Source organism: Triticum aestivum, chromosome 5A (assembly GCF_018294505.1).
Source record: "Triticum aestivum cultivar Chinese Spring chromosome 5A, IWGSC CS RefSeq v2.1, whole genome shotgun sequence".
In the NCBI taxonomy this organism is placed as follows: Eukaryota; Viridiplantae; Streptophyta; class Magnoliopsida; order Poales; family Poaceae; genus Triticum; species Triticum aestivum.
Genome location: NC_057806.1, coordinates 93,939,494 through 93,955,718, shown reverse-complemented (window position 1 = coordinate 93,955,718; position 16,225 = coordinate 93,939,494). Strand labels below are relative to the sequence as shown.

The following is a 16,225-nucleotide window of genomic DNA, read 5'->3' as shown; positions in this document are numbered from 1 at the left end:
GCTTGGCGAAGCCCTGCCGGGATCCCGCTACTTCCACCACCACGCCGTCGTGCTGCTGGATCTCCATCAACTTCTCCTCTTCCTTGCTGTATCAAGAAGGAGGAGACGTCTCCGCTCCGTACGTGTGTTGAACGCGGACGTGCCGTCCGTTCGGCGCTAGGATCATCGGTGATTTGGATCACGACGAGTACGACTCCATCAACCCCGTTCTCTTGAACGCTTCCGCTTAGCGATCTTCAAGAGTATGAAGATGCACTCCCTCTCTCTCGTTGCTAGTATCTCCTAGATTGATCTAGGTGACATGTAGGAAAATTTTGAATTATTGCTACGTTCCACAACAGTGTCATCGTGCTTGAAGACAGCGATGACGACGCGCCGCCACCGGACAACCCTGTCCGCCAGGGCGACCCCGGACAGGGGTCCAGCAGCGTGAAGAAGGAGAAGGATGACGGCGACGACGGCAACATCGCCGCGTTCAGCGAGTTCTTCGACCTGTAGTCGCGGCTCTTTGTTTTTTAGTAAATTTTATGTTTTCTATGTAAAAAATGTAGAATGTCGAAATTTATGTCCTATTTGCCGAATCTTTGTCATGTTTGCCGAATTTTGACCGATTTTCTTTTCAAAAATGTTTAAAAAAGGGTGTCTGGGGGCGGCGGCTACCGGCTGGGAACCCGATCATCCCCAAGCTGATTTTTAGCGCCGGGTCGCCCTCGGGCGGCGATTTTTCGAGCCCTCCGGAGGGGCCAATGGTTGGAGATGCTCTCACTAAATGAACATTGTCTCCTCCCACTACACGAATGTCACTGTAAAGGCCGAAACAAATTCAAAAAAGTGCAAGCACTAGTGTCAAATCTAGGACTTGAATCCTGATGGGTTGATTTCATATGCTTAGTCAGCGGCTTTATTCTTTGTTAAAATGTTCTTTTCGAGTTTGAAGTCATGTTTCTGGGTTTTTTTTCCCTTTGATGGCGGCGGGCAAGGACAGGGCAGAAAGTAAATATCTGTGGTATTTCCGCATAATACAAAACCGAGAATGATCTGGTTCTGTTATTCTTTTTGCGTCCAAAGTGATGAGATGATGATGCACCAACCAGGTATTGGAATGGAAGAATTGGTATCTCTTGCACGTCAATTGGTTCTCCACCCACCCATGGACTTTGGCTCGACAAGAGTCAAAACCGTACGTCAAAAATGGAAAAAAAGAATTAGTGGAAGAAGACGGCATAGCCGCCCAAGCTCGCTCAGCCGCTGCTTTTCGCGGATCGTAGAGGCGAATGCCAACACGGCCAGGCCAGGAGGACCGAATCCAACCGCGGCCGTCGACGGTCGACCTCGCCTCTCCCGGGACAAAGTAAAATAACGCGGGAAACCACGGAAGCTCCCGCGGGAAGCTCGTGTCCCTCCAAATCTGTAGGCTGGATTGGCTTTTGGCTAGGGTCATTTTGAACCCAGTGTAACGATGAGAGTCGCTAATTGGCACTGCTTCATTTCAGTACATACAGGCTAAGATACGAGGGGTTTGGTTGGGTCAATTATTTGTTACTTTTTATTTCTCTCTTCTGTTTGGTCAATGGTTTCGGTGCCCGTCCATTCAATTTAAGAAGGCCGACTATAGATGCTCTAAGAGCAACTTCAACGGGGCGACTCATTTCATCTACTGGCTTCTATTTGGGTCGGCGCGGACACAAAAATAGGCTCAATGCGTCGACCCAAACGGACGCGCGTCTGCTTTTCGTCCGCAGGTGATCCATTCCCGGCCTATTTTTGAGCCGGATTTGTGTCGGCGCGGACACGAGACGGACACGCGCGCTCGCCTTCTCCTCCACCCGGGCCCGCTGGTCGGTGGCACATTGTCCTTCCCCATCCAACAGCAACCCTCGCCCGCCTCCTTCGTCGCCGACGCCTCCGCCCATTTTTCCGGCGACTCTGCCAGTTGCCGGCGCTGCAACATCCGCTCAGCAACGCCGCCACCTCCCACGTCGCCCGCCACCGCCGTCTTACCGTCGGGGAGCCGACTGCTTCCCACCCCCGCTCCCTCCTGACACAGCCACGATCGCGACCAAGAAGCCGTGACCGCCCCGGCCAGATCCACACTGGCCCGCTCGTCGGACGCCGACAGGGCAGCTAACTAGTCCGTGCGCGCGGCGACTCCCTTCGCCGGCCGTCTCCTTCGTTGACACCCGCAAGTTGTTCGACAGTTTGCCAAGGTACAAAATGGACTCCGCCGACGAGTTCTTTTTTTACAATTTCCTTTGCGACTCCGACGATTCGTCGTCCGATGATGAGGAGGAGATATTAGCTGCTGTGTTGGTCCATCACCACCTCAATAGCCAGTGGCCGTTGTTCCGTGGCTCCATTCCGGGCCACCTTTCGGCGTTGAATCGCAACCGAGGGAGCAGACATTTCCTTCTTTGGAAGGACTACTTTGATACAACAAATCCGTTGTTCAAACATAAAAAATTCCATCGCCGTTTCCGTATGAGTAGACATCTTTTCAGCCGTATTAGAGAGGGGGTGGTCGGCTACGATGACTATTTCGAGTGCAAAGAGGATGTCGTTGGCAAGATTGGTTTCTCCTCTTGTTAGAAATGCACTGCCGCCATGCGAATGCATGCATACGGAGTGCTCGGTGATCTCATTGACGAGTACGTCCATATGAGCGAGTCTACACGCCTAGAGTCCCTGTATAAGTTCTGCAAGGTTGTTATTGCTATGTTTGGCCCTGAGTACTTGAGAGAGTCGACTCCTGAAGATACAACACATTTGTTGGCGATGAATGCCAATAGAGGCTTCCCAGGGATGCTTGGAAGCATAGACTATATGCACCGGGAGTGGAAGAATTGCCCTTCTGCTTGGTAAGGGCAGTATAAAGGGTCATGCCAGGGCTTGCACTGTCATACTAGAGGCTGTGGCGTCTCAAGATCTATGGATCTGGCACTCTTTCTTTGGCATGGGCGGATCACACAATGATATCAACGTGTTTCAGCGCTCGCCGGTGTTTGCTAGGCTTGACGAAGGCAACAGCCCACCGGTGAACTTTACTATCAACAGCCACAACTACGACAAAGGATACTACCTGGGTGACGGTATCTATCCTCAGTGGACCACTATTGTCAAGACAATCCCCAACCCTGTCGGAGAGAAGAGGAAAAGATTTGCCCAAGAGCAAGAGAGTGCTAGGAACGATGTTGAGCGTGCTTTTGGTGTTTTGCAATCTCGATGAGGCATCGTCCGGTATCCTGCTAATACCTGGAGCATGCAGAAACTATAGGAGGTGATGACTGCTTGTGTGATCATGCACAATATGATCGTAGAAGATGAGCGTCCGGAACGTCTGTACGATCAAGGGTTTCAGTTTCAAGGTGAGAATGTTGTGCCTGAGCATGGAGGAGCGGCAACGTTTGAATAGTTCACCCATTTTAATCATGACATATGTGATTGGGAAACTCACGTCCAACTACAAAATGATTTGGTTGAGCATATGTGGGCTCATGTTGGCAACTAATAGATGTATCTTCTTTATTCGGCTTGCAAAACTATGTGAGACATTTTTATTTTTATTCCGCTTGTAAAACTATGCTATTTTATTCGGTTCAAACTATGTTGTTTGGCTATATGTTTAAATGCAAAATCAATGCAAAAATAGGACGGCCAGCCGGCCACGCCAGCACATATGGGTCGGCGTGCGCTGCCGACCCATATCTAAAATAAGGCGGACATCGGGCGGGCAGCCGACCCAAACGGACAAAAGGCGGACAAAATCGCCATCTGTTTGGGTCGGCCCATTGGAGTTGCTCTAAAGTCTTTAAATGTGGTCGGATTTTGGTGTGGAAGTTGGATAGGATCACTCATATTCTCAAATTACAGAGCTACATCAACATCCTCACCCTCATCCTCGACGATTATGTTGTGCATGATGACACAGCATGTCATCACCTCCCATAAGGTCTGCAGATCCCATTGTTTAGCAGGTCCACAAGCAACTGCAAAACGGGCCTGCAGAACTCCAATGCCCTCTCAACAACCTTTCTAGTTGCTTCTTTGTCTTTGGTCAAAGTGAGCCTTTTTCTGGCCAGCTGAGTTAGAGATGGTGCTGACAAAGGTAGCCCACGGAGGATAGATACCATCAACCAGATAGTAGCCCATGTTGTACTCATGTCTATTAACAGTACAGTGGCAAGGATGAGTTTTTCCTTCAGTCAGCCTCACAAACAACAGTGATCTCTATAGCACATTGGTGTCATTGTGAGACCCGGGTATGCCGAAGAAAGCTTGACAAATCCAAAGATCATGTGATGCAATAGCTTCAAGAATGATAATGTGCTTTTTTAACATGACCTTGATATTTCCCCTATAAAGCTTTCAGAGTTCTTTCATTTCCGATGCATGCAGTAAAGAGATCCAAACAAAGCTAGACACCCCTCTTGCTTCTGAGATTGGCAAGAGCCTCTCTGTGTCTGCTACAATTGGTTCTCTTAGGTATTGAGGTCCGAACACCTCGACCACGGCAGTTGCAAACCTGATTATGGCATCTCCACATGTGCTCTCATACATCCATAGGTACTCGTCCCACGAATCAGCGGTCATCCCATATGCAAGCATCAGTAGTGCGGCCGTGCACTTCTGGTAACTGGAGAAGCCAATCATTCGCCGACATCATTGTTCAAGACGAAGTAGTCATCATAGGACTGGACGGCATGGTCCAAACGCTCGAAGACAGACTTGCGCATCCGAAAACACGGCGAAAATGATTAGCGAAGAGTGCATCCGGGGCAAAGTAGTCGGCCAACAGTGTCAAATGGATGTGCGCCTGTTGCAGTTGAGCACTCGATGACCCTTGATTGAGCCCTTAAAATTGAGAACATGCTCCTCCGCACGCTCCGCATTTTCATGGACCGACTGCATCATCGTCATCTCATCCGAGTACTCCTCCTCGTCGGGTGAGCTGTCGGATGGCTCAACATAGTGCTCATATATGTACTCCAAAATCGGAATCCATTTCTAGAAAGAAGAAGGGAAAACTGTTTTTAGCTCCGGCAATTCATTAAACAATTGTCGGGCATGGTGAGTATAGCCGTAGCGGATGGTACCTGGCCGGGTGGTTGGATGATAGGGGTTGAACGACGACGAAGGAGAAGCTGGGTGGAACCCGGCTGGAACGCTGGAGGTGACGGCGATGTAGAGTTCCGGCAGAGGTGTGGCGTGGCTAAGGATGGCAATTTTATCCATGGACATGGATATCCATGGATATCCGACCCGAATGGATAGGGTTTGGATATGCTTTTGTGTCCATGGGCGGCGCCCAAACCCGACCCGATTGTTCGTGGATAGGGCATGGATATAATCTTGTACCCATGGATATACCCAAACCTGACCCGATAGTATGACTTAATGGGGGAAAATTTGCTATCCCTGCCCCATGGTCATATGTCCCACAACAATTTTACAGTTTTTTTATCTAAACCATGCATAAGAAATTACACAATCCCCATCGTAACTTTTTTAGTTGACATTCAATCCCCTATGTAACACAATCCAACACCCCTTCCCTTATTTTTACCTCCTCCTTAAATGACTCGTCATTCTCATCTGTTAGAAAAATACTAAATGATCTTAGGTTGTTAGTGGATGTTGATTTACCATAAGTGAAGCCTAGCCTACCACGAGGTGAAGAATGGAAGAGTTTATGTTAATATTGTGTTATATCTTATTTATATGTCTCGAGAGGACCCAATGGATATCCATCGGATTTGGACATGGACACAATTTTTCACCCATGGATTTTTTCATGGGCGGGCAAAAACTGTCTTCATGGACATGGATATGGATTTGAGATTGTTCAACCCGATCCAAACCCGACCCATTGCCGGGTGGTGGAGCAGCGGCAAAGGAAAAGGGAGAAATGAGGAAGGGGAGAAAATGGGAAGGATGAGGGTGCGGGGTCCGGGAAGGTTATTGGGTGAGCCCGATGTGTCGGAGTCCTCCGTATCTGGTGTCTGAACTCCCGCAAAGCTCCCCCACTTTTATCTCCTCTTTGTGGGAGAAAATACGTCCAGACCGTGCCGCGGACCGATACAAGGCCACATTGGATGGCTTCTATGGCCGGGGTGTATGGTTTGCAGGACTGCCTTGAAGATGCCCTTAAAGCATCTCAAGCCATTTTTCTACAAAGTTTATTTATTTATTTTGTTTTCTAATTAACATAGTACCCACACAGATGCTCGTATAAAGGGTTCTAGCCCCTTTTCTTTCGGCTGCCTAATTTGTTCCTAAATTTGTGGCTATCGACTTTCCGCGACCTGCTCTGCCCGCACCATCGGCACCATGCGACTATCTAACCAACTCGTCAACCTCAGCCACTTGCGAGCTTGTCTTCCCCAGATATCGGCCGACTATGATCGACACCACTCGGGCGTTGCCTCTTGCAACCTTATTCTCCTCTGCATTCCAATTTCTCTAGAGTCGCTCTCTTTTCTCGACTTTAGCGAGGTGTGTGTGTCGTGGTCGAACCGATGCTTGCTGGGCTCTCTGTTGAGCAACACCCAAATTACTCGAGCCCACAACTCTCCTTCCTTCCCTTCTCTCCGAGTCCCTTGGCATTTTCAAAAAATTCGACGAGAAGCGACATCCCCGACGACCCTCTCCATTGCCGTCATATGGAGGTCCTCCTTCGATGGAGCTGACCACCGTCATCCTGATTGCCTTGACTCACCGCGATAACATGGTCACATGTCGCTCGCCGCAGTCCTGCCTCCCCCACCCCCTCTTTTGTCTGTTGCTGATAAATGTCCATTCCCTCGCAAAAAAATATAAATGCCCATTGACAAGTTGGCAAAGGAAAAAAATGGCGAGTTAGATTTCCCAACCTCACAAGTTGGCAAGGTGTGTTTTGTCAACAAAAAAATTTGTCAAGGGTGTGACCGTGTGAGATCATTGCATCGCATCATTTTTTAAATAAAACTTGAACTTTATTAATTATAAATAATTGTTACATCGTCCATAAGAAGAGGTACAATATCCTTCATCGGCTCCTCAAACCAATCCCTAGTGGCAGAAAGTTTTGCTAACCTAGCTATTTCATGGGCCATTCTATTTGCTTCCCTATTACAGTGTTCAAATTTAACTCTAGAAAAATCACAAGCCAAAAAGTAACAATCATCAAAAACTGCAGCTGCCGCTCCCGCCGAGTGTCCTCCATTTTTCATTATGTTGATCACTTCCATGTTATCTGAGTTTACAACAAGGCGATTACAACCCATCTTCTGTGCTAGGAATAAACCAAATTTAAGAGCCAGAACTTCAGTTGTTAATACATTATCACGCCAGTCAATCCTCCAGTTTCCTCCAATGATGAACCTTCCCTTATCATCTCTCAGGACCGCAGCACTGTACCTCAAAGGAGATCATGCTCGAAAACGACATCAAAATTCAGCTTGACAAATCCTCTAGGAGGGATACTCCATCCCCCTATTTTATGAGTTGCCTTAGGGGAGTATGCATTGACATAGTTTGCCGTTATAGCACGAGCCCCCATTGAAGTTTGATTTGCATCCTGTAACTTTCCTTCATGGACCAGTTGACGTCTATCCCACCATAGATACCAAGCTGTAATAGCTATTAACTCATGTGCATTCTGGATGCCCTTAATGTTTAATTCTTGATCTTTCATAAGGAGTAAGAATTATAGCACCGCCTCTCCCGCGTGGTCAACAATACAGGCTTTATGGATCACCTCTTGTAGACCTAATTTTCCCCAAACTTCTTTTGCCTTCTGACACTGAAACAAGACGTGTTTTGTATCCTCCGGTCCATTTGAGCAAGAAGGACAAATGGGTGAAACTTTTATATGTCTGTTAGCAAGTGTAACTCGGCATGGGAAGGTACCATGCAGTATACGCCATATGAAAATTTTAATTTTTGCTGGGCAGGATAGTCTCCAAATATTACCCCATATAGGGTTGACATTGGTTCTACCCATTCCGTTTGCGTGTTCTAATTTTTTCCCATGTTGTTGGTTTCGTTCTTTCAAATAAGTTGATCGAACAGTGAACTTACCTTTTTTGTATGGCTTCAACCAATAAAGTCAGGCATATTACGCATGAAAAGTGGAATTGCTAATACCCTTTGAGCATCAATTGGCCATAACGTTTGTGTCACCAAATTTTTATCCCAAGAATTCGCGACCGGGTCAATAAGATCACAGACTTTTGATAGTATTTGTCCCCTTCTATGAGTAACAATTTTCCTATTCGCACAGTTAGGAATCCATGCATCTCTCCATATATCAATATTATGTCCATTTCCAACTCACCAGATATAACCACTTTTCAGACAATTCACTCCAGTCATGATACTTTGCTAAGTAAAAGAGGAGCTCTTTTTTAGATTTGCATTCATTAAATCGCCGTCCGAAAAATATTTAGCTCTCAAGATCGTAGCACATAAAGACTCGGGATTATCAAGTAGACGTTGTGCTTGTTTGGCTAACAATGCCAGATTATAACAGTGGATATCTCGGAACCCCATACCTCCTTGGTCTTTTGGGACGCAGATCTTCCACCACACCATCCAATGCATTTTCTTCGGGTTGTCCTCGTCACCCCACCAAAATTGCGACATTACGTCAATGATTCCCTTACAAGATTTTTTAGGAATTTTAAAGACGAACATGGTATAAGCTGGGATAGCTTGTACACCAGATTTGAGCAAAATTTCCTTCCCACCTGCGGATAACAATTTTTCTTTCCATCCACTAATTTTCATAACAATTCTATCAAAAAGGAATTGGAAACAATTACTTTTGTCCATACCCACATTTGCAGGCAAACTCAAATACTTATTGTTAAGTGCTTCAGTCATAATATTCAAAATTGTACAGATTTGCGCCTTGTCTTCTATCTTGGTATTGGTACTGAAGAATATACTAGACTTCTCAAAAAAATTAAAGAGAGAAAATGAAAAGAGGAGAAAAAGGAAAACGAACAATGAGTCCGGCTCTAGGCATAGAATCTTCGGAGTCTGGCAGCATTCCACGGGTTCGGCTCGCGATTATCCAATGTGTCATGCAGACGGTACACACCTCCAGTGAGAACTTCATCTATGATGAAGGGACCTTCCCACTTGGGTTTGAGTTTGTCTTTTTTCTTTTCTGGAAAGCATAGAACGAGTTCACCAACATTGTAAGTCTTGGCCCACACCTCTCTTCTTTGGTATCTGCGAACTTGTTGTTGATAAAATGCGGAACGTGCTTTTGCAACATCGCGCTCCTCCTCCAGGGCATCTAGACTGTCCTGCCGATCTAGCCCGGTTTCTCTCTCTTTGTACATGCGCACTCGAGGTGAGTCATGAATAATGTCGCAGGGCAAGACGATCTCTGCGTCGTACATCATGAAAAATGATGTGTAACCGGTAGTGCGATTGGGCGTGGTCCGCAGCCCCCAGAGTACGGAGCGAACTCCTCAACCCAGTGTTTGTCTGACTCTTTTAAAGATCGTACTAGTCTAGACTTAATGCTGCTCAGGATAAGACCATTGGCTTGTTCGACTTGACCATTTGTTTGGGGGTAATAGACGGAGGCATAATTGAGCTTAATGTCCAGGTTAGCACACCATGTTTTTACTTCGTCGGCTGTAAAATTGGAGCCGTTATCGGTGATGATGTTGTGTGGGACACCATAATGGTGTACGACACCGGATATATAGTCCATGACTGGTCCGGCTTCAGCTGTTTTAACTGGCTTGCCCTCTATCCACTTAGTGAATTTATCTACCATGACCAACAGATATTTTTTTTCTTATGGCTCCCCCCTTTAAGGGGTCCGACCATATTAAGCCCCCAGACCGCGAAAGACCAAGTAATGGGAATTGTTTGTAAGGCGGTAGGCGGCATATGGCTTTGATTGGCGAAAAATTGGCATCCCACACAACATTGGACAAGGTCATGTGCATCTGCTCGGGCCGTTGGCCAGAAGAAACCGGTACGGAAGGCCTTACTTACAAGAGCCCGGGCTGCAGCGTGGTGACTGCCAAGACCAGCATGGATTTCAGCCAGGAGATGTCGTCCTTCTTCTTCGGAGATACATCTTTGAAGTACTCCGGTAGCATTCTTCTTGTAGAGCTCTCCTTCATGAACCTTGTAGGCTTTCGAGCGACGAACGATGCATCGAGCCTCATTCTGGTCCTCAGGGAGCTCTCGCCTATTATGGTAGGCCAAGAAGGGTTTGGTCCATGGGGCAATTACTGCCATTATTAGATGGGCCGATTTGTGTTGTTTCGGTGGTTGAGTCCCCGATGATATCGATATTGTGTTTGGGATCTTGGCGTATAACCGGATCTGAACTAGAGTTGCCGCTCTCGTCCTGCCATACCACAGATGGCTTGAAGAACCTTTTCAAAAAGATGTTAGGTGGGACGGGGTCACGCTTGGCGCCTATGCGAGTAAGGACATCCGCCGCTTGATTACTTTCTCGAGCCACATGATGAAACTCAAGTCCCTCGAACCGAGCTGATATTTTGAGTATGGCGTTACGATAGGCCGCCATCTTCGGATCTTTAGCGTCGAAGTCTCCGTTTATTTGAGATGTTGCGAGGTTTGAATCCCCACACACCTCCAGGCGTTGTATGCCCATAGAGACAGCCATTCGAAGTCCGTGCAATAAAGCCTCGTATTCGGCTGCGTTATTGAAGTCTGTGTATAATATTTGAAGTACATACTAGACTATGTCTCCTGTGGATATCTCGTAGATCGTAGCACATAAAGACTCGTGATTATCAAGTAGACGTCATGCTTGTTTGGCTAACAATGCCAGATTAAAACATTGGATATCTCGGAACCCCATACCTCCTTGGTCTTTTGAGACGCACATCTTTCATCACGCCATCCAATGCATTCTCTTCTGGTTGTCCTCGTCACCCCATCAAAATTGCGACATCGCGTCGATAATTCCCTTACAAGTTTTTTTAGGAATTTTAAAGACGGACATGGCATAAGCTGGGATAGCTTGTACAACAGATTTGAGCAAAATTTTCTTCCCACCCGCGGATAGCAATTTTTCTTTCCATCCACTGATTTTCATTACAATTCTATCAAAAAGGAATTGAAAACAATTATTTTTGTCCATACCCATATTTGCAGGCAAACTCAAATACTTATCGTTAAGTGCTTCAGTCATAATATTCAAAATTGTACAGATTTACGCCTTGTCTTCTACCTTGGTATTGGGACAGGAGAATATACTAGACTTCTCAAAAAAATTCCATCAACTGATTTTCATTGCAGCGCATCATTGTTTCGTTGACGGGCGAAAGTGTGAACCGAGACGAGAACGAGGCCGGCCTGGTGCGGGTGCACCCACCATCGCACCGAGCCTAGGTTACCGGCTCGCAGCGGCCACGCGCCCGTACGTCCCCCACGCCCACGCACCAGCTGCCGCCGCCGCCGTCCGTTGATTTATTCTCTTCCAATCCCACCACGCGCGCGTAAATAGCAACGTGTCCGCCTAATTTGCGCCGTTTCGTCTCTTCTCTTCTCCCCCTCTCCCTCGTTTCGGATCAGGAAAGTCTGCGCGTGAGCCAGCCAGCCACCGAGCGAGCGTGTGTGTCCAGGAAAGGTTCAAGATCGCGTCTCTCGGATCGTGAGACCCCACGAGGAAAAATCGGGCGATCGTCGTTGGATTCTTGTTCTGTGGCGCGAGTGCGGATCGGGGGAGTTCTCTGGCGAGTGAAGGGCGAGCGAGGGATCCGGGAGGTTGTTTGCGGAGGAGAGGGATCTGATCTGACCAGTGAGGCGGAGATATGGTTGCCGGGCCGGAGGTCATGCATCAGGTCGTTCCGATGCTGGAGGCGCAGTTCCGCCGGTGCCCCGTCAGAGGGGCCGAGGAGGTCGTCGTCGGGGTCGGGGTCGGGGTGTCGTCGCCGCCGCCGCCGGTCGATTCGCAAGCGCAGGTCGACCTCGAGGTGCCCGATCTGGTGAGTTCTTGACCCTGCCTGGCGATGGTCCCGGCCGGCTCCCCCCTCCCCCTCCCCCGTTCGTTTTCATCTTTAGGTAGGCCGTAGGAGTTCTTGTCACCCGGCGAGACGGGTATGGTAAATCTGATGCTTATCGGTAGGGATCGCTAGTCTGTTCTTCCTGGCGCTATAGGTTTCTTTTATAGGTTATATATCAATCAGAAGCGCCTCTCTTATCTTCTTGCGTAGCGAAATTACGATGCCGACAGGTGTTTAAATGACCTTCCCTAGAATTGGTTCTAGTCTAGAGTACTTGTAATAAGAATTTAAAGGTTAAGCCTTTCTTGTTGCTGTTTTGTAATATCGATGTATCAACTGTTGATGGTAGTTTGGAAATTGGGGGTATAAATGGATGTTGGAATCATTATTGGGTTGATCTGTTTAGCGCGTGGTAATTTTATGCAAATTATGTTCTAGTATGGTTTGGCAGTGCATATTGATTGTTTGCCTATGCAAGATAGTATGATTCTCTGTGTTTTGTTTCTCTGCTGGGCATATTAGAATTATGCTAGTAACTTATTGTGAGTACATTGAATTGTCTGCTTTGGGGATTTGCTACGGCTTTTACTTGGAAGTACAAGGTTGTACGCGGCCTAAGTAGTTGTTTTATCAATCCAGCATTGAAATGTTTGTTTAGTTATCTCCATAGCGCACGCATAAGTAGTTTGTTTTTATCAAGTCAACATTGAAATGTTTGTTTAGTTATCTCCATAACACACGCATAAGTAGTTGTTTTCATTAATTAAGCATTGAAACGTTTGTTTTGTTATCTCCATAACCGTATAATAGGGTTGATTTAGACGCTGAACACTTTGAATGATTTGCCATGCGATGGTTAGCAACCCAATTTGTCTTGATCAAACAGTATAAGTGACCCTCTCCCCACATATAGTTTTAGCGGAGGATGTCTGTTCATGACAGCATATTAATTGGTCTCTGCTCAATGCAGGTCAAGACGCCTTTGGAGACGCTACAGTTTGTCCCCAAGATTAGATCTGGGAGCTTCGCTGATATTGGACCTAGGCGGTACATGGAAGATGAGCATATCAGAATTGATAATCTTTCTGGTCATCTTGGCTCACTATTGCTGTGCCCGTCCCCTAATGCCTTCTATGGGGTATGCATGGCCTTCTGTCATATTTTTTATCCTACTATGATTCTCCTGCACCATCTGAACTAATTGTGTTATTTGTCAGTAGGTTTTTGATGGCCATGGAGGTTCAGATGCAGCAGCCTACATGAAAAGGCATGCCATGAGGTTGTTCTTTGAGGATTCAGAGTTCCCAGAAGGATTGCAAGAAGATGAATTCTTTTCTGAATCTGTTGCGAACTCAATCCGCAAAGCGTTCTTGAGTGCAGACCTTGCTCTTGCAGACGATTCAGTCATCAGCCGATCGTCGGGAACCACAGCTCTTACAGCTTTGATCTTTGGAAGGTAAGATGAGCATGCAGTCAAAGCCTCTGCAGATGCACTCTGTGATATGATAGACATGATTGTATTGGCATATGCATGCTAACTTTTGCTCTTCTTCCTATCTTGCAGGCAGTTGTTGGTTGCAAATGCTGGGGATTGCCGAGCAGTTCTATGCAGGAAAGGCATGGCTATGGAGATGTCCCGTGATCACAGGCCAACATATGAAGCAGAGCGTCAAAGGGTCACTGAGTGTGGGGGATACATCGAAGACGGCTACCTCAACGGAGTATTGTCGGTGACTCGTGCTCTAGGGGATTGGGACATGAAAATGCCTCAAGGCTCGCAGTCACCTCTGATTGCTGAGCCAGAGTTCCAGCAGACCATCCTCACAGAGGACGACGAGTTCCTCATCATAGGCTGCGACGGGATATGGGACGTCATGACCAGCCAGCAGGCGGTGACCCTGGTCCGGAAGGGGCTCCGACGGCACGATGACCCCGAGAGGTGCGCGAGGGAGCTCGCCATGGAGGCGAAGAGGCTCCAGACCTTCGACAACCTGACGGTGATTGTCATTTGCTTTGCCTCCGAGCTCGGCGGGTGCCTGCGGACTTCGGAGGAGGCGTCATCGAGGAGGATAAGATCTTGCAAGAGCCTGTCTGCTGAGGCCCTTTGCAACCTGAGGAGATTGCTGGAGTCTGATCAGTAGATGATTGCTGTAGGGCTTATTGAGTTATTGCCGACGGGTGTTAGATGCCTCGTACGGCTGCGCTTGCGCAGCCAGCAATTTTGTAGGGCATCCGTCGTTTGTTCGTCGCAGTTTTTTTTTCTCCCTTTTTTTCGTTTCTTTTGTGTCGACTACTGCAGTATTTGGTGTACATACTCCATTGGTTCATGTATCGGTGATCAGTTCGTTAGTGATGATTTATGTCAGTGAGAAACCTCCTCCAAGATTGGTAGGATGATTTTCTGGGCAGGAGTTCTGACTTGCAATAGCAATAGGAGTGCAATATATAAACAGAAGGAAAGAAGTTCTGAGTTCAGACGTACAGGCAAAGCCCCCAAGAGGAGTTCATCTTTGTCCCGAGCCTGATGAGGTGCGGAGGCTTTATACGTACAGGCAAAGCCCCCAAGAGGAGTATTTGGTAAAAGAAAGTTTCAATCTAAATCTATGTATCAGTGGCTTGAATGTGATGGCCTGGATCTCACTACAAGTGGGTGTGGAAAGCTAAAATTCCACTTGATATTTTCTTGTATGTCCTGTGGCCTGTGTGCTGGGCGGCCTGGAATGTGCCCCAACAAAGCCACCTTTGAGAAAGTTGCTGGTAAAAGCTCTTTCTGATGTCAAATTGGCTGCTTGTTTTTCTTGAACACGCAGGAGATCTGTGTATCATTATATGAGGAAGAAATGGGACAAAGAACCCATACAATGCCCACTGAAACACGCTGCGCACGCCTCACCAAAGTTCTTAGTTTACATTCTCGCCTGAAAATCAAAGGGGAAAATGAGGCCCCGTGCACCTGCAATCTCCCAAAGACGCCGCTCATCACCGGCAGTGTCCAGCGCTCTTGCCATGCTTGGAGCTGCTCCGTCAAACACACATGCATTGCGGTGAGTCCAAAGAATCCAAGCACCTAACGCCACCAGGGTATTGAATCCCTTCTTTAGGTGATCAGAGTTGTTTGCCATGCTTTGTCCCACCAATCATCAAACGACGTTTCAGCTGGTTGGGGGGCAAGGTGCTGTAACCCACCTTGACAAAGGATAGAGTACCAAATTTGCCTTGCAAAGAGTACCAAAATTGCCTTGCAAAGTGGCTGATTGTGCATATCTGTTGTCCTGGAAAGGTATTCAAAAAGCTTTTTTTAGACAAGTATTCAAAAAGTTGAGGACGTTGCAGGAGCTAATTCATTTTGTTATCAGAATAATTAATCCTAATTGATAATCTACTTAACCCGGCGAATGCATACTTGGGAAATCATCAAGGTCAAGCTAAATTAACCAAAGTCAATCAACCTCCATGGCTTATAATACACACACTAGTGCTACAAGAAAAAACAAGTGTCAAGATATTTGTTCAGAAGGGCTATTTTTAAAAAAATAATACATTTTTAATTAATTTTCATAAATATTACGCTGGATAAAAAAATTCAAAAATAATACACCGTCGGCCCAGAGCAGGCCGATTGGACTCCAGTCGGCCTACAGCTGGCCGACTGGCCCCTGTCGGCCCACCGTGGGCTGATTGCGTCCAGTCGGCCCACTGTGGGCCGACTGGAGCTAATTGGCTCGCTGTGGACTAATTGTTTTTACAAAAAAAGTAGGCATAAAAAATATATGTTTTAAAAAATGTTAATCATGTAATTAAAAAATGTTAAACGTGTATAAAAAATGTTCCTGATGTATACAAAAAATGTACAATATATATGCAAAAAAGTTGACATAAAAATATGTTTTAGAAAGTGTTAAGCATGTATTTAAAAATTGTTAAATGTGTGTATAATTTTTTTCCTTATTTATACAAAAAATATAGAGTGTATGAAAAAAAGTTGACACCAAAAAAATATGTTTGAAAAGTTGACATTTTTTTCAAATACATGATTAAAAATTGTTAAATGTGTGTATAAAATGTTCCTTATCTATACAAAAAATATAGAATGTGTATGAAAAAAGTTGACACCAAAAACATATGTTTGAAAAAAATGTTCCAGTTCCATACAAAAAGAGCAACCAATCATACTTAGGTCCGTGATGCTCCCATACCGGATCCGGAGCTGGAACATTTTTTTATACACGTTTAACCTTTCA

The 16,225-nt window shown here is 46.4% G+C and overlaps 1 protein-coding gene across 1 annotated transcript; it reads left to right on the top strand.

Annotated features, from left to right (window-relative positions):
- Nucleotides 1-11,402: 11,402 nt before the first annotated feature.
- On the top strand, nucleotides 11,403-14,325 carry LOC123102462 (probable protein phosphatase 2C 2). Its single transcript, XM_044523823.1, has 4 exons — nucleotides 11,403-11,966; nucleotides 12,955-13,122; nucleotides 13,205-13,440; nucleotides 13,549-14,325. Exons 1-4 carry the CDS (start codon nucleotides 11,793-11,795, stop codon nucleotides 14,123-14,125), a joined length of 1,155 nt encoding a protein of 384 aa, XP_044379758.1. The 5' UTR covers nucleotides 11,403-11,792; the 3' UTR covers nucleotides 14,126-14,325.
- The last annotated feature ends 1,900 nt before the right edge of the window (nucleotides 14,326-16,225 follow it).